This window comes from Myxocyprinus asiaticus, chromosome 31 (genome assembly GCF_019703515.2).
Source record: "Myxocyprinus asiaticus isolate MX2 ecotype Aquarium Trade chromosome 31, UBuf_Myxa_2, whole genome shotgun sequence".
Taxonomy (NCBI): domain Eukaryota; kingdom Metazoa; phylum Chordata; class Actinopteri; order Cypriniformes; family Catostomidae; genus Myxocyprinus; species Myxocyprinus asiaticus.
The window spans coordinates 26,118,797-26,137,494 of NC_059374.1; the positions used below are offsets into that span (position 1 = coordinate 26,118,797).

At 38.9% G+C, this 18,698-nt stretch overlaps 2 protein-coding genes across 9 annotated transcripts in view; one reads left to right on the top strand and one right to left on the bottom strand.

Annotated features, from left to right (window-relative positions):
* Positions 1-18,698, top strand: part of slc35f2l (info solute carrier family 35 member F2, like) — an 85,357-nt gene that overhangs the window by 46,334 nt on the left and 20,325 nt on the right. The gene's annotated exons all lie outside the window — the stretch shown is intronic.
* LOC127422023 (vacuolar protein sorting-associated protein 53 homolog) overlaps positions 1-18,698 on the bottom strand; it is a 49,326-nt gene that overhangs the window by 16,221 nt on the left and 14,407 nt on the right. For 2 of the 3 annotated variants that reach the window (XM_051665337.1, XM_051665339.1), the window contains exons 5-13: positions 10,462-10,548; positions 10,083-10,198; positions 9,267-9,386; positions 6,784-6,862; positions 6,520-6,663; positions 6,282-6,424; positions 5,339-5,480; positions 5,091-5,189; positions 3,280-3,374 (exon numbers count right to left, since the gene is read on the bottom strand). In XM_051665337.1, coding sequence (XP_051521297.1) covers positions 3,280-3,374; positions 5,091-5,189; positions 5,339-5,480; positions 6,282-6,424; positions 6,520-6,663; positions 6,784-6,862; positions 9,267-9,386; positions 10,083-10,198; positions 10,462-10,548 — 1,025 coding nt within the window. The remainder of the gene's footprint in view (positions 1-3,279; positions 3,375-5,090; positions 5,190-5,338; positions 5,481-6,281; positions 6,425-6,519; positions 6,664-6,783; positions 6,863-9,266; positions 9,387-10,082; positions 10,199-10,461; positions 10,549-18,698) is intronic. The other variant, XM_051665338.1, reaches the window with a different exon arrangement.

An 18,698-nucleotide genomic window follows, 5' to 3' on the forward strand; every position in this document is an offset into this window, starting at 1 on the left:
ATTTGTGTTCCATGGAAGAAAGTCTTAGGAGTTTGGAACAACATGAGAGAGTGATAAAATGATGGCTGAATTTTTTTTTTGGGTATCCCTTTAATTATGGGAGAATTAATGAATCTAGCTATGTAGGAAATTTTTTGGGACAACGGTCAATTATACAGTTTGTTGGTCATCGACTGCAGAATGCCATAATTGACCAATCTGAAGTATTCCAGAAATATGTGCTATGATACCACATATCTGAATGAGACTGGAATCATAAAGTGGTGTTAAACTTGCTTTGAACAGAAGATATTTTATAAGGTCACAGTAAATAGTCCATCTCTCTCAGCACTGAGTAATCAGATAGACGCTAACCCAAAAGAAGAATGTGGATACTCTCATGCCAGACATGTCAGTCTGGAGTGGTATAAAGCAAGCCACTGTTAACAAAAAGGTCACTCTGCTTAAGGCAGTGCCAGCAGTGTTACATGGGCCAACGAATGGCCTACATAAGAAGCCCTTTTCTTGGTATCCCAGTGGGTGAAACAGCAAGGCAAGGGAGAAAGAAAGAGGTAAAATAGAAAGAGAAACAGAAAAGAGGGATGTGTAAAGAAGAAGACTGTCCTTTTCAGGTTGTCTACAGCATTTGTAGTTAACAGCTAATGGGAACCATTTTTGCTTTAGTGGCAACTAGGGGTATAACGGTGACATTTTCACGGTATGATAACCGTAACAAAAATTACCATGGTATTACAGTTTCACAGTATTCAGGTGCATTGATAATATTAAAAGCAGTTCAATATTTGGTTATGAAATAGGCTATTTCAGATAAACACATAGAAATATTTCAGTTATAACCAACTCTTGAACTTTATTTTGGATTTCTTCAACTTTAATCCTTTAACTTTTGATCTTGAACATCAGGACACTCTTAATCCGACAAGGTAAAAAAAACAAAAACAAAAAACACAAACAGATCAACATTAATAAAGAAAATGTTGGCAACATGTACAGTAGTCAGATGATTATAACTACAAATAATTTGTTATTCTTATTTTATGATTTATGAAATTGAATTGTAATCATTTGTAATGATTATTGCCCAGGTTAACACTTAAAATATGCATTTGTATGCATTCAGTAATTTGTTGCATTTGTGATTTAGTTCAACTCTACAATACCTACTGAAAATATATTATTCATGTGCAGTTTATTTACTGGCATTTTGTCCAATACTGTCCATTTTCTGCCACAGTTTCACTGTCAATTTCTTGCATGCATATTGTCAATGTCAGTTTCCTGAACACCAAAATCCATGCATTTTGTAAACATTATTTAGTACTATTATTAGTATTATCAAACACATTGGCCTACTGTTGCGCTGCACTTAGGCAAAACAACAAACAGTTGGCACATCATAAAGTTGAACGAGGTCTTAAATCCGTTTGCTGTATTTGTGAATGTGACAGAAAGCATAAACATAACTTTAGCCTAACTAGTCATTACAAATCATGTAAAACTACACTGAATCTGGTGTTTTTATGAAACAGGCTATAATTTATTATCCTGTGTACTGTATTTCCACTTACATTCATCAAAGCAAATTCCGTGGGATGGTGCTCATGGAGATGGTGCTTATGGTTTGAAGTGTTTCCCGCCTGAGCCGATACTTTTTTGCGGCAAACTTTACAGACTGGGTAACCATCAACATTGATGGTGCCTCGTGGGTGTTTTACATAGCCAAGTAATCCCAGACAGCGGACTTCAACTTCTGTGGTGGTGGAAATAAAGGTTCAGACTCGGACATGTCTGTATGATGCACTCATGCTGCTTCGCTCGTGCTGGACTTCTGAGGTGCTCGTGATGCACAGCGCTCGCGACACCTGCATGTCACCTTTAAAATTGAGTGACAGTCAAATGCAACAAGGAAGGCGCAATTTAAAGATTTATTTTATCTAGCCAAGTTTATGTGATGCTGTGTAAATGTCACAGATTCTGTTTTAATTAAACTGATTTGGATTTTAGAAAAGTTCTGAAAAAAATATGTCTTTATCTTCATGCAATACTGTCAATGAGAAGATTTCAACGGTATGATAATCGTCGTTTTAAAACCGAGGTATATTGTGAAACCTTGAAACCGCTACATCCCTAGTGGCGACTGGTGAGGTAGAGATACAGACACAGGGGAACTACTGAAAAGGGGGCACCGGAAAGGGAAGCTCACAAACCAAGCCCATCTGAGCATCAGTCTCCCTGATTTTTTACGTGGGGGTTGGTGAGGGCCATTAAAGACCCCAAGAAATCGCTTGATGAGCACAGTTTTTTTGTCCCGTGTTGACGAGTTACATCAGAGCATAAAATATTTGACGCCTAAGGGGTTGTTTACATGACAACGTTTCCAACTAAAAACGGAAAAAGTGTTTTGGCTGTTCGTTTACACGACGACGGCGTTTTGGGGCCTGAAAATGCAAACTTTTGAAAACGGGTTGCAAAGTGCATGTTTTTGAAAACGATGCCGTTATCATCTCCGTGTAAACATACACAAACGTGAATTTGTGAAAACGATGACGTCACGCGTACGCGTATTAAGTGTTCAGTCTATAGGCATGCGCGCGAGTACTTCAAAACAACGCGCGAGACATTAAAAAAACAATGGCGGACTACAGGACAGTGTTTATACTGCTCAAGATTTTGAGTTTATTGACGTTTCTCCAGCAAAGTGTAGATTTACTGCATCACTACTACGACCAGCGCTCGCCATCTTCATTGTTTGTATTCACCGCTCTGTGGAAGAATGCTTATGTGAGCAGGCACGTAGTGTTTCTTTACAAAGTGACATCGCCAACTACTGGCCTGGCATGCATAATACAGCGTTTTTAGTCGTTTTCGCAGATCCATGTGAACAGGGATCATTTTGACAACGTTGTCGTCTGTATGCTAAACTTTTCGAAAACGCAAAGGAAAAATGTTTCCGTTTTTAGTACATAGTTGTCGTGTAAACGTACCCTAAAGTCATCAATATTTTTATTCCGTTTTACAAGAAGAGAAAGACTTTTAAATGCATAAATCTGCTAAAAGTGTATTTTGTCATTGTTCGAGTACAGTAGCATATAGACACACATGGACTAAAAAAGGCTTCATTTTGATTTGTGGAGTCTATAAAAATTCAGATCTGCTGAGCTGTATAAAACCTCTTTAGCAGCATGGTTACTTTTAAATGAATAGGCAACTTTCTGTGTGACTTATTTCATGTGTCATTCTGACATTACTGTGTACAATGTTCCAGCTCATTTCACTTACTTATCCTGTGATTCGATGTAAACGTAGAGGTGAGGCTCAAAGCACTTGGACACAATGCCATGGAATGGGTTGTCCGGAGCCTTGGGCTTCTTTGGCTGTGAACAGCAAAACATTGCTCAATCAGGGATTTCTTAAGAGGTTCATTTTCATATGGTACAGTGGCACCAGAGTGATGGGGAAAGTGGAAGGAAATTCCGTTGCAAAAACACAGCAACATAAACTGCACTGTGATAACGGTGAACTTCTGATGAACCCAAATCATCAGAAACTTCTTACAACACATGATACTGAGAAAATCTTCAGAAAGGTAAAGATAAAAGAAAACAATCTACATGGAATAAATAAAGGATCAAAGACAGAGCCAAGCTGTCATAATGTATACTTTAAGAGTTTGATATATGCACTCACAAATAAAGAGTTCTAAGTACATCAAGCCTTGAATGTTTTCATAACACGCCAATTAGAGAGAATATGCGTCTGACCTTGACCCAGGCCGGAGTTCAAACGTAAGTCCAATCAAACAACATTAGAAAGAAAAGTAAATTGCACACTGGAACAGTACCAAATGTGGTATCAAGTTCTATCAGAGGATGGATGGGGTAAACGGCATATGGTACAAATGGGGTCATCAGCTGCAAAGGAGTTTCCCTACACTGCGAACATCTTGACATTTGTTGTGTGTTCATGACTGCATGAGCTCGTTCACAGTGGAATGCGTGTTCATGCAAAAACTTGCATTGTTTTTAATGTCCTCAGGAACGTGCAACAGATTTTCACTTAAAAATGACTTAAATTACTAATAAAACTTACATTTTAAATGACTTAAACTAATATTGCCATTATATTCATGCTGTTTAGCCAGAGGGGAACTTCAGCTTGCTCACAGGGGCTCTAAATACAATTATGATTTAATTATTTATTTGTATACACAATTTACAATCCCATTTAATCAAACTACACAATGATGACTAAGACTTTATAGATATTACAATTTCATTGCAACGATGTGTGTTGTGAAAAGTGCTATACAAATAACATGACTTGACTTAAATTTCAGGCTGTTTCTCACCAAAACTTTTCATAAGCCTTCAAAAGACTTAGAATATGACGCATGAGTTGCATGGACTACTTTTATGATACTTTTCCCTCCTTTTTAAACTTTAAAGTGAATCACTATCCGCTGCCATAACAAAGGGCAATGCATCTGTGTGCACTTCCGCAGTTAATTCAGGATGGATTTACAGTATACAAAATCCTTTTGTTTAAACATTGGCCACCAACATCTACTCAGTTATTATTATATTCATGCTGTTTACCCAAAGGGGAACTGGAGTTTTGTGTTCCTTGCCACAGTCGCTTGCTCTCTAGAGGTGTAAAGACAAATAATATTTTAAGGCATAATCTACAATAAAAAAAAATTCATCTAACCGCACAATGAAGACTTTAAAACATTCCAGCTTAATTTTCTGTTCCAGCATAATTTTCTGCAAAGCTGTTTTGAAATGACGCATGTTGTGAAAAGCGCTAAATAAAAACAAAAAGACTAATGAAAAAAGTGACCTCAATATTCATTAAAACAACTCCTTTTACGTTCCGCATAAGAAAGAAAGCCAGGTTTGGAAGAACATGAGGGGGGTAAATGATGACAGAATTAAAATTTTTGGTTGAACTACCCCTTTAAATGCAAAGAATTTAACTCTTTCCGCATGTCTACTTCAGTCCTGACAATAGGATAAAACAAAGCTGTATGGTAGTGTGCAACTTGTGAAAACAAACAGTGAACAAGTGTGAACGAGGACAAGGAGTCTCACTCGATCCAAATCTTCATCCTTTTCTGACACATTGTCCTCCCCAGACTCATCCTCCAGAAAGGGGTTAGTGGGTTCTAGGGGCATCTCAGGTCTTTTCTGCTGAGAAAGCAAAGGAGAAGAAACATCACATTGTTTAAACCAAACAAACTGGATTAGCAGTGCATTCACACCCCCAATAAAACACTTTTGTGCTCGTCCTCAAACCAGCACGGTCCAAAACTAAGAACAACCATGTGAAATGGCCTTACCCCGGGCCCGTCGTTCAAGGTACAGCCTGAGAAGCGTTTAGCAAGCAGCCCCTCGAAATTGGTAGTCCTCTGAATAGCAAAGAGCAAAAGTTTGACCTCAATCTCCCTGGCACGGGTTCGCATCAGCTTAGCCAGCTCGGTTCTGATAAGCAAACAAAACACAGACATTAGACAAACGGTAGTGAGCGAAAACTAACGTGCCAAGTAGGACTAAGGCTTCAGGTCAGTGCTTTTATAGTATGTGCAGATGCCTGGTTTGGCTGTTAAAGAAAACCACAGTGGAACACTGTTGTTTTCAAAAGACAGATCCAGTTATATTCAGCTTGAAAAAGTGCCCTTTTGTGAGAAAAATTAGGCCTAAATAGGCAGAAGATGGTGAGGTGAATCCATTCTTACATAAATGTAAAAAAAAAAGATAAATATTTAAGATCGGATTACAACGGGCCTCAAACGTTCTTTCCAGGCATTGAGGGTTTTGTAATGACTCTCTTGAGAGGAATCTGACCATAGAAAACACACATAAAGCCTACTTTAGACTCTGTCACTACTGCTGCTGAAATACCAGGCATGTAACCAGTTCCTCCCCATCCAATCATTCATGTCATAATGTACACGATTTATTCTTTTGCTAAACCATTCCATAGTTGTGAGTTGTCTAAAGTCTAGACAAGTGTAATATTGAAGTCTTTTTACTGAATGCACATGTAAATCCCGTCATGCCGGATTTCTAATCAATTATACCTTTTAACCATTTAAGTCAATTTTACATGATGCCACAACAAAATCAGAGCTTTCATAAAATTCTGACAATACAGGTACGTTTGATGCTTAGTAATTACTAATTTGACAGAGACAAGAATGGTTTTTACTAGTCTGGAACTTTTAACTGTGGTAATTTTTAATGACATGAATGCAGCATTAGTGTGAGGTGCTGTGTTTGTACCTAGTGATATGACAGAACTCTACAGCGATGCGTTCAGTCATACACCACTCCTCAGGGAACATACGGCCATACTTCTCTTCGTAGTCCACTAGCTGACGCTTGATCCACGCATAGCGGCGGTCTATCTTGTCGAGCCATGCCACCTGTATTCAAAACCGCAGAACAGACCATGCGGAAGATGATATAGCACGTTTTCCACATGCCAATGCACAGATGCACAAATCAGGGTCACACTCACATCCTGGTTCTCTTGGAAGAGCACTAGGTATTCGGAGAGGTGTTGCCTTATGAACTTTTTGATGATCTCTTGCTTAATACGAGGATCCAGGACATTAGCCACCAAGCAAGCGTCTTTAAGAATGATGCTAGGACCTCCAGATTTCTGTCAATAACAAACCAAATGTATATCATCCATTTTTCAAGTGATACAGAGACTATCTATGCATTATTATTAAGAGTTGATTAGAAATAATCTGTTCATCTCAGCTTTGCAGGGCTATACCTTTGACCCCTGGACTGGAAAAGTCTCCTCGAAATCGGCCAATATCTGCGTGCCAAGCTCGCTCTGTGCTGCTTTAACTCTGAAGAGTGGGAAAACATTTGAATAAGCCACCTGGCATCCTTGAAATTGCTTTACAAGACACCTGGTGGACTCATAATGGAATTCCCTGACATCCAGTCTTAAAACACAAAGGGGTCTACCCTTTGGTGCTACCTCTAATGCACCCCCCTCTATGGGCAAAAGGTGAAGGGCTGGTACCTGGAACCCTCCTGAACTGTGACAGATCTTAAAAACAACTGCATTAAATGGCCAAGATCAGCACTGAGCAAAAACAAAACCAGAGAGAGAAATAACTGCTCCCTACTTAAATGAAAACAGATGTCAATTCAAATTCAATTCATTAATGGCCAAGTTCTACACTGGAGCACAATTTCTACAACTAAGCCCAGTCCCATCAAAAGGGTCTGGATGAACCACAAAGTGATGACTAGAAGATGCTCTTTTCATTTCTCGATCAGTAGTTGGCAAAACCAGACTTCATGCAAGTGCCATTCAAAGTAAACAACAAGACACTCAGAGGGAGAGATAAAATAAGTGCGTGAAGGAGAGGAAGAGACACATGTGCTTGCCAGTCAGCCAACAGTCTTCAACGTGGCACATATCTACCAATTTGTTCTCTCACCAACTCCATTTAGACTCCAACACTGTCTGAACCACAGCACATCCCTCAGCTGCTTCCTCTGATTATACATCTTTGCCACACCTTCTAACCAACCAGACATCTCCATTTAGGGACAGTCAGGCTCAGAATGAAAACATCTTACATTCTCCATATTTGGCTTCAAATAACATTGAGCATCACAAATATCCAATTAGACATTACCATTACAAAAATGTTCTTAAGACCTTTTGGTTGCACTTTATTTTACAGTACAGGTACTTTCAGTATCCTTACAGTGTATTTACCCAAGAAAGTACTGAGTAGTATTAGGTAACTACATGTACTTAATATGGGTTAAGGTTTGGGTTAGTACCTAGTAATTACTATAGTTGTTATAATTATATAGTACGTAATTGTAGAACAGTACTGTAAAATAAAGTGCTACCAACTTTTTTCTCCCCATAACGTGTTAAGCTCATGTAGTTCAAGACAAACAAGATCTTATTGTGCACTAAAAACAGCCCATCTGATCACCAAAGGAGGACTAATATTATTTACATTGTAAATTCCGAGGCATAATCCCCACCCTCATCAACTTTAATCTTTCCTACACCTCAAAAATAGATGGAAAAAACAGTCACGCAGCAGTCAAAAACAGCGGATTTACTTTGGCACACATAAATGCTGTTTTAGCAAAACATTGTATTTGCTTGAGCCACTTGATCTACGAATGCATGATCAAAAAAACAAATCTTCATCGTAATTCAAAGACACTTTTTAAACATATGAGGACAGAAAGGTGAAAAGTTAAAGGGATAGTTCACCCAAAATGAAAATACTGTCATCATTTACTCACCCTCATTTTGTTCTAAACCATATGACTTTCTTTCTTGCATGGATCACAAAAGTACTGTAGATTTGACAGCCTTACCAAAAGACTTGCAGAGGGTTCAACCATGCTGACTGTTATTCACTGTTTAGCACAGCAAGCTATCAGCGTGCAAAAAAAAAAAAAAGCTTTCCAATAAGTTGCATCTCTTAATTTAACTCTTAAAAAAAAAAAAAAAAAAAAATGCATCTCCCATTAAAACCACCACCACTAAATATTTTCATGTTAGTAACTGACCCCACTAATCGACTAGTCGTCCACCCTGACACATCCCTATACCAAACATTTCCTTTTGTGTTCCACAGAAGAAAGAGAAGTCACACAAGTTTAAAATAACAAGAGGGTGAGTAAATGATGACAGATTTGTCATTTTTAGGTGACCTATCTCTTTAAGAACTGAAGAAAAAGGCTTGTGGAGATCTGACTTTAGGGGCACTGAAAAGAAACCACAGATGCAAACTTTTCCAGATAAACATGAAGAAACTAGAACAATCAGGGAAATCGTTTTTCACATCAAACACACCCTTCCTTGCCATCGGCTTATGAACCAACAGCTTTATCAGATCATTTAATATAAACAAGCAATAGGAAGTGCAGGAACACAAGGACTGGAGGCCTGTTTCTTTCCTAACAAAAGACGCAGTCTCCGGGCCTGCAGGGGATAGGGATGGCACCACCCAGTCAGAGAGAGCTCCACCACTGGGAAGGGCCAGAAACAAAGAGCTGCTTTCTGCTCGGGGACAAGGGGGAAAGAATGTAAATAGACACTGTGGAGCAGATTTCCTTCCTGGGCTACATTCTCAGTAAACAAAAACAGGATCCAAAGACCTTCAGTAACACTGAATTACAACAGGGATTTATGTCATATAAACAGTGTGTGTGAGTGAGTGTCTTTAGTTTGAGTTGGAGGAGAGTGTGTAAATGTGTTCTTACCTCTCTGAAAGTTGGCGAATCTGTGGGATTCCCATGTACTTCTGGAAATGCTCAAGCACATTGACCACACCCTGCAGGAGATTGGCCACCTCTCCATACTGCCTCTTTCGAGTCATAGCTCTGCAAAGGTACAATCAGACAAGCTTTTTAAATACTAAATTCAATCCAAAACTTCCTGTGAGATTAATAAGGCTTTCAATCGATTTAAAGTGTTAATCTAATTAATTACATGATATGGTGATGAAATAATTGTAAATAATTGCATGTAATCAAAATTTGCTAAGAAAAGCCCCGAAATGAAGACAATTCAAAAGACATTACATTACTGATACAAGTCAGATAAAAGCATTGAATAGACATTACAGAAAGTGGCTTTAAGTCAATATACTGATTGTTTTATTTCCATGTCATTGAACATATAACTATTTTACACCATGAATACTGTGTTTTTAAGATGACAGGATCAGGAGGCATAAATAATTGCATCAACTTTTTGAATGCATTTATTTTTCATATAATTAACTAAATTAATGTGTTAAATTGACAGCCCTAGTGGCTGTTGAACAAAGAGCAACCTCCAATCATCGATTTTGGTCTTTAGAGAAAACCACCGAAATTAAAACAATTCAATACTGTGTTTTTAAGAAGACAGGATCAGGAGGCATAAATAATTGCATCAACTTTTTCAATGTGTTTATTTTTCATATAATGAACTAAATTAATGCGTTAAATTGAAAGCCCTAGCGGATACTGAACAAAGAGCAACCTCCAATCATTGATTTTGGTCTTTGGAGAATATCTCTTGTGTGAACATACTCAAGAGAGTCCACACCACCGGCCAGCATGTGCAGGTGATTGAGGGTGGTTATAGAAGTCGTCAGGTGGCGTTTCGCATGGTCCAACTGCTTGATGTCCCGTGTGATCTCTTTCACCTGAAGGAGAGTTACATTTTAGATACCTTTAGATTGCTCCACCATATTCAGCCCAGGGACAGAGCTATTGTTCCCCTGCCCTTCCTATGACTGCATTAAACTCACAGATGGGTATTTTCTTGGGCTCAAACAGTACGCTGTGGACAAAACCACAGGATGTCACAGTTTTATCTTCCTCAGTTACCCAATGGGGAGGGGGGGAGACTATTTACTCTGGGACTGTTTACTCTGGGTTCCTGTCTGGAGGGCTTATTTTTACTCACCATTTGCTCCGATTTCTCCGCCTTGTCTTTAATGTCTTTGATTTTGCCAAAGAGTTGCTGGATGGCTTTCTGTGCCGCCTCCAGTGCCTGGAAGAGGAGACAAAATATCTACAATGACCCAAATAGCATGGCAGTAGTGTTTTCTTACAGCCTCGCTGTCGGTTCGATATTTCTCAGATATTTGGGAGACTGCTTCAACAGCAACCTGAAGTTAACTAGCTTAAGTTGAGTTTGTGTTGGGTTGGTTTTATCCCTTTCAAATGAGGTGATTTGAAAAAAAGGCATTCAATCTAAATCTCTCAGCCACATGAAAAGCAATTAATAACTGAACTCATATTTAATATGAAAATACTATCCAGATCCAAGATTGAAATGAGATGAAGATTTAATGAACATGTTTCCTGCCTGCCCTTCCAACCTTCCAGCCACTATATTATTTTTAGTGGGAAGATCTCCATGCTTCAACAGGGTGGGGACCAAACCGCATGGCCTGATGAAACCACCCTCTGCTGCTTTTTACTCCACATTCTTGTAGACCAAGCCTACAGCAGCTGCACCGTTGGCCCTCCACATGTTGCTCTACCTGATACCACCACATCAGATGGGCTTTGACTTTCCCAGCCACTCAACTACAGAGTCACAGCCAGTGACACACCTCCCACTGCAGCCACAGTGTTTGGACTCTGACAATGCATAATTACTACCATGCAGAACTTCCTTTGAGAGCAGCTGCAGCATTGGATGAGCAGGGATACTGGCTGCTGCCAATGTGTTTAGAGAGACGTGCCTGGGTTGAGAGTGGAGAGAGTTTGGCCGTCTCACTTGCCTCTCTCCTTCACAGGCAAATGGAATGCTAACAGCCGGCACCAGCTGCCCCCTGGAATTTACCACTCTTACCAGGCTCCTCAAAAACACAGAGATGCTTTCAGAGTCACTCACACACATAACACACACACACAAATGGTGTTGAGAGTGATGCATCCTCCTTTCTGGGAAAGCATTCTTCAAATTGCAGCATTGCAAGACAGGTCCAAATTCATGCCTAGACTTTCATTGCTCTGAAGTAAAGCCCTCGGTTTAAGGTCTTAAAACACAAAGAAATCACTTGATATGTGCCATTTTCTTTCCTGTGTTGATGTATTACAGGCAGTCGGGATATATCAAAGGGCTCATGTTTTTTCATCAATAGGGATATTTTTCACGTTTCCAGGTTTGGAAAGTGGAAGTAAACTATAGCAGGGTAAACTTCTATGGCTGTGAATGGGAGACCAAATATTATTGTTGCATTCCCATTTCCTCCCACAACAAAATAAAATACACAGTACTGTGCAAAAGTAAAGCACTCGAGGAAAATATTGCATAGTGAGAATTTCTTCAGAAATAATGCCATAAATAGTTCATTTATCAATGAACGTCATCCAGTAAACATAAAAAAAGCTAAATCAATATTTGGTATGACTATCTTTCTCCTAGGTACACCTGGACACAGTTTTTCTTGGTTGTTGGCAGACAGGATGTTCCAAAGGATGTTCTTCTCTCAATTAAGGCTGTCTAAATTGCTTCTGTCTCTACATGTAATCCCAGACTGACTCGATGTTCAGTGGGGTTCTTCTATTCTATTTACAGAAGAAATTTTTGGGTCACTAAAATGTATATCTCCTATTGACACACTAAAGCTGAAGATATAAATAACAATCTTAAAATAATAGTTCACCCAAAAATGAAAATTGGTTTTTGTTTTTTTAATAATTAATACCAGGGTTATATAACACAAATTATAGTGATATAACAATACATTAAATAATTGAACAATTTAAAGTGTGCTAGACTCTGTCATCTTAAGTAAGAAATGCGTCACAGTCTGTGAAAAGGGTAATTTTTTGGTCTGTTTTCTGGGAGGAAAAAGACTACCTTTTAAATACGCAGTGTACTGTATATCGGCTAGGGAATTATTAAATGTCATATTAAGTGAAGAAAATGTATTCACCATTTAGGAGTACACTAGCAAATAAATGGCCTCAAAGCTAAGACACGTGGACTAATAGACAGATTTTTATTTCATTGGGTCTTTAACAATGACCACGTTTACATGCACTTAAGAAAACGGTTTATTCCAGGGTTTTAGCAGAAAGCGGCGTTCTGAAACGTCATGTAAACAAGAAAGCTGATTTCCTTATGCCATTCAAGGGATTAAGAGAATGTGGTTTAACACACCTAGGTTTCTCTCGGAGAATGCTCATGTAAACACATAACCGGCGTTCTGAGGGTGTTTGAAGAGTGCGCGTGCGTGGGACAGATCGGAATAACAAACGTCATAGGATGAAGCCCAACGACATGTCAACACAACGGAAAGAATTCAACATTTCTGGGAGTACAGTGGAAAAATCACATATTACTATACCCATTTATACACACGAAAGCAAAATATCGACTGCCCTTAACGTCTGCATATATGTGCTGGTACATTGGGGGAATCCCGGAGTTTTTTGTAAGAGGGAAACCCGCAATACTGCATCACAATTCTGCTGCAGGTCGTGATAGTAAGTTAAGGAAACAACCCAGCAACAACTCTGGAATATCTGGAAATAAAGCGAATCAACAGAGTAAAATAGTGAAGTCTTCCTTGGATGCCATGTGTGTTATTTACAAAAGCATCGCAGGAAAATTACGTTGCTGTGGAGAAAGCTGCTTACTGACCGAGTCACATGTATACGGGAATAAAGAGTACGCCGCTTTTACAGTGCATGTAAACGGGAACGCTATTTTCTCACAATAAGCTGCTTTCTGTTGTCCATGTAACCGTAGTCAATGATCTGACAGACAAGGACACATCATCATGTGTCTATCCTCCAGCTGAAATGGACCATATTGCAGTAGTGGAGGAGAGGAAGTCTTCCAAAGCTGATTTCCTGAGGTTAGAAAGATGGACTGCTTGATGGAGGACAGTCCCTAGAATCTCTTCATTATCTCACAATACTTCCCCACTGATTGGGAGACAGAGAGGTTTATTTGGTTCTGGCAGAAAGAAGAGCAGCTGCTACGCATGTGGACTCTATTTGCAGTTTGGGGATGTTTTCCCTTCAGATGGTTTAGGCAGGCCAGAGACTATAGGACGACATACATGCTGGGATGCCTGCTACATTTCCCTGTAGTGTAGTGACTCAAGTAAAGACTATGTAGGAGCATTTTGAAAGAGACAAGGAAAACATGTCGATCATTATGATAGCTTAATGGCTTCTGACAGGCAGGAATGAGACAGTATGATTGTTTCCTCTGTGATTACGATGTCAATCATATAAAGCATTCCACACATGCACATTTGCTGATTATCCTACTGATTTCCTGGACGTAATTATTCCTTAAAAGGTTGGAAGATAATCAAGTAAAGCTTAAATTCTGGGTTTTATAGCAAGTGTAGGGGCCAATTTTTGTGAAATGTCACAAACCTATGCCGACAATGCTACTGAGGACTACAACAAATGGAACTGGTCAATATGGACTGATAGAAAACCACACATCCAGTAAACTTACCATCCTGTGTTTAGATTAAATATTTATACCACATTCTTGGGGAGGCTCCTTCTCGGCATTCCTAATAAGCAGCTCCAGATGCCAAAAACTACAAGAGACATCCTGATCCAAACTGACTCCCTAACAGCTATAAAACTCTCATCTGAATGCAGTATCTGGGAGCACAACATGGCAAACTATTTATAAGGAACGTTCTGCAGATATTCAAGAAAATAATATACATTAGTGAAATCCCTGAGTGAGACAAAGGGAAAGGCAAAGTAAGGGTACTCATCAAATAATTTGCACCAAATGCTTTGGCCTATTGTTGACTTTCCTTTTGGGAATGATATCACACATCTAAAAAGTTTCCCAGCATTGTTAAATACATTTCCACTTCACAAAATATTCCTTAACAATGTTCAGAATCAGTGTTGGTAACATTACTTTTAAAAGTATCTTTTTACTTTTTTTAGTAAATATTGCATTACTCCTTAAAAAAGTATCTTAATTTAAAAGTAATTTTTTATGGAAAGTAAAGCGTTACGTTACTTTTGAGTTATTTTTGCGTTACTTTTTTCTCACAGCCACTTTCTTTTCTGCTATGCTATGCAATCCATACAAATAAGCAATGCATTGCTTACGAGACACATTACAGGTCATGGTAGCTACTGTACAACACTCATGTCAAAACAACATAGTAAACAAACAGATATTTAGAAAGTAGGTCTTTGTCATATTTAGAATAAAGAATCAAGAACATGAATATGCATGATTTGTTTTTCCATCAACATGGCAGCCAATATGAATAATGAAGAATAACCACTGTCTTACCTAAAGCAGCAAAGTCCAACACTTGAACCTGCATAATATATCATTGTACATCAATAATTTAGTTGTACTTGTACAATGACAATAAAGAGCTTGAACTGAATATATGTCATCATGTGCTGTGCCCCTCGACAATGTCAGAGTCAACTTAAGATGTTTTTCAAAAGTCAGGATAAAATTCAGTGGGGAATGCCAGCCTAACATGTTCAAGGAATGTGTCTGTTAATAAAATAATATTTTTCACTTAAGTCATCTCAGTGCACACTTGTTTTGAGTTGATCCATGGCGTGTACAGACACCACTGGTTGATCGCATACAACTTCAAAGGCGCATGTTGATACAACTTGAATGGAATAGTTTTTAATGCTACCAAAATGTCATAAAAACGGTTTGCTTCATGAATCAAACTATTTGCTTATTATTAAACAAAAATGTAGAATCTTTTAGAAACTAAGACATTTTCTCTGTGTACACAATCGATGTAGAATGTTGCTTGGAGCCACTGATCCAGAGTCAGCTTTCCTCATCCCGTTCTCCCAGTTACGGGGAGCTGTAACACGGAGCAGTTCAGCAGCATATTTCACCCTGGGTATCATGTTGTGGCCAGTGGAACTAGTCTTATAATCCATCTGCCTAAATGTGTTTACTGATTTTTTTAATGCAGTGTGTATTAACACATGTATCAATCACGTTTCACTCAACTGAATTTTGACCTCATATCATGCTAAAAACACGCAATTTTCCCATATTGTATAGCTAATGTGCATGCGCGTTAGCGAGTTGATTAACAGGCGATGTCTACATCTAACTTGAGCAATCCAACAGCAAAGTTGTCATGGGGACTCTCGTAGGCGCGCATGGACTGTTTGATTTTAGAGGGATGGATGCTGGTTGTTTCTGTTTGTTTGGTTCAGGGGGAGGTTCGGGGTTTGATTGTTGCACTAATGGGGAATGTGGTCTTTATAATTTTTATTTTTGACACACACAATCTATTATTTCTAACATGTCAAAATATCAAATGTTAATATGAGTGGATTATCTCACTCCACGTGGGGTAACCCAGCCCAATATGAATGGGCTGGGTTACCCCAAAAAAGAAGGTTATTTCTTTCCTTAAACATAAGAAATATGATAGTGTTTCTTCAAGAAATGCATCTTTCCCCACAGGAAGCTGAAAAAATTGGGAAGATACGGGGTGGACATTTTTTCTTTAGTGCAGGCTCAAGTAAGAGTCATTACATTGATAAATAAACATCTACAATTCAAATGTCTCAAACAGGTTAAAGATAAATTAGGAAGAGTCATTGTTGTTTTAGCAGAAATTCAGGGGCAAATGTTGATTTTGGCAAATATTTACACACCTAACGCTGATGATCAGGGCTTTTTTATAGATCTTGAAGGGATGTTGCCTGCCGCTGGCACCCCTCATGATATAATATTGGGAGGAGATTTTATCTTTTGATGGACTCAGTCTTTGATCATAGTGAAGCAAAAGTGTGTAAGCCCCCTAGAGCAACATTGATGCTTCACAGGATGTGTAAAAACTTGTGACTTTTGAACCCATCTGGTGGGGACTATACATTTTTTTCATCAGTCCATAAGATTTATTCCAGAATAGATTTTTTTTTTTATATTATATTTAAGTCCCTCATTTCATCTGTTGTTGATTGTTCAATTGGAAACATCTTAGTCTCAGATCACGCCCTGGTGAGTTTAGAGGTGTTGCCATATACGGAGAAAAAGAAATCATATAGTTGCCACTTTAACGTATCCCTTTTGCAAAATCCTGATTTCCAACAAATGTTAAAGGCTGAAATCAATGTTTATATGGAGACCAACTTGTCCTCAGCATCCTCTGTGGGCGTGGCTTGGGAGGCACTTAAGGCAGTTCTTAGGCCTCATTCATCAAAAAATCCAAAGCACGAGAACTCGTGGAGTTGGAAGGGAATATTAAAAGTGCAGAGGCAGAGCTGAAGCGCCGAATGTCGTCTGATGGCCCGACTGAAATACAGATATAATACTATTTTGTTGCATAAGGTGAAGTTTTGGCTATTCAGGGCAAAACAGTCATACTTTGAGTCGGGGGACAAAGCGAGGAGGCTTTTGGCTGGATATATAAAGCAGAGAGGGTCTTTTTCTGCCATTCCCTCTGTGAAATATTTACCTTGGCCATTGATATTAATAATGCTTTTAAAGAATTCTATCTTGATCTTTATAGTTCCACGTCTTCATCTACTGATGAGGATATTAGAAATTTTGTGGAACCATTAGAACTCCCTAAACTGACGGCAGAGCAAAACAATTATCTTGATTCTGGGATAACCATGGAGGAGCTTAGTGAGGTCATTAAGGCCTTGCCTACAGACAAGGCACCGGGGCCAGATGGCTTTGCTGCTGAGTTTTTTTTAGATCTTATGCTACAGAGCTGTAGTTAGAAGTTTATACGGAATCATTAAAGAATGGAAAGCTTCCGCCAACCATGACACAAGCCCGGATCAGTCTGACTCTTAAAAAAGACAAAGATCTAAGCGATCATGAAATGTAAGAGTTACCAACCAATTTCCCTGATCCAGCTAGACATTAAAATATTGTCAAAAATCCTGGCTAAACAATTAAGTAAAGTTATGACATCTCTTATGCATGTAGATCGGGTGGGGTTTGTTCGGGGTCGTAGCTCTTCTGATAATATTAGGTGTTTCATCAATATCATGTTGTCGGTGGCGAGTGGTAGGTCTCCGGTCGCTGCCGTCTCACTTGATGCCGAAAAGGTATTTGATAATGGTAGAATGTGGTTAAGTTGCTTTATAGACACCAGCAGCGGTACAAACGAATGGTTTAATTTCAGGTTGTTTTATTCTGGATGGGTGGTTCTGTTGTTGTTCTGTCTTGCCTTGGAACCATTTGCAACTGCGATAAGAAAGGATGATTATTTTCCAGGGGTGGTGGCAGGAGGTATGGCGCATAAGCTTTTGTTTTACGTAGATGATATTTTGTTATTTGTCTCCGACCCTACTAGATCTATGCCTTGCCTTCACAGAATTATTCATTCCTTTTCTAAGTTCTCAAGATACAGAGTCAATTGGTCTAAATCCGAAGCTTTGGCTCTAACAGCGAACTGCCCAGTAACGGCTTTCCAGCCGGGCACCTTCCAGTGGCCCAAACAGGACATTAAGTATTTGGGCATTTTATTCCCAGCAAATTTGTCTGATTTAGTTAGTGTTAATTTTGAACACTTAATTAAAAGGTTTTCGAGTGATGTGGGCAGGTGGGCTTCATAACATTTATCTATGATTGGGAAGGTTAATGTTATTAAAATAAATGTTAAAAATAAAACTTAATTACATGTTACAATCTCTCCCTGTAGATGTCCCCCTCTCTTATTTCAAGCAATTTGATAGCATTGCGAAGTCCTTCATTTGGAATGGTAAACGTCCGAGATGAAATTTAAATAAGTTATATAGGCCAACTGACAAAGATGGGCTAAGCCTACCCAAGATTTTGTTTTATTATTATGCATTTGGTCTCAGACATTTGACTCATTGGTCACTTCCACCTGAGAGAGCCCCTCCCTGATTTTGTATTGAACAGGAAGTTCTTGCCTATTTTGCCATTACAAAGCCTTTCTATTATACCTACCGGAGTAGTTAAATCACACACCGTTATCTTGCATTTGCAGGCGGTATGGACAAAAGTGTCCAGAATGTTTAAATCGGACATTTATTTAAATGTTGCCTCGAGCATATGGCTGAACCCTAATTATGTACTGAAAGGTCCCCTTTCTGCTGGTCAGAGTGGATTGTGAGGGGGGTTACTACACTCGGTGACCTATATGAGAGTGGAGTGTTTAGATCTTTTGAAAATTTGGTTCAACACTTTCAGTTCCATAGGTATTTACA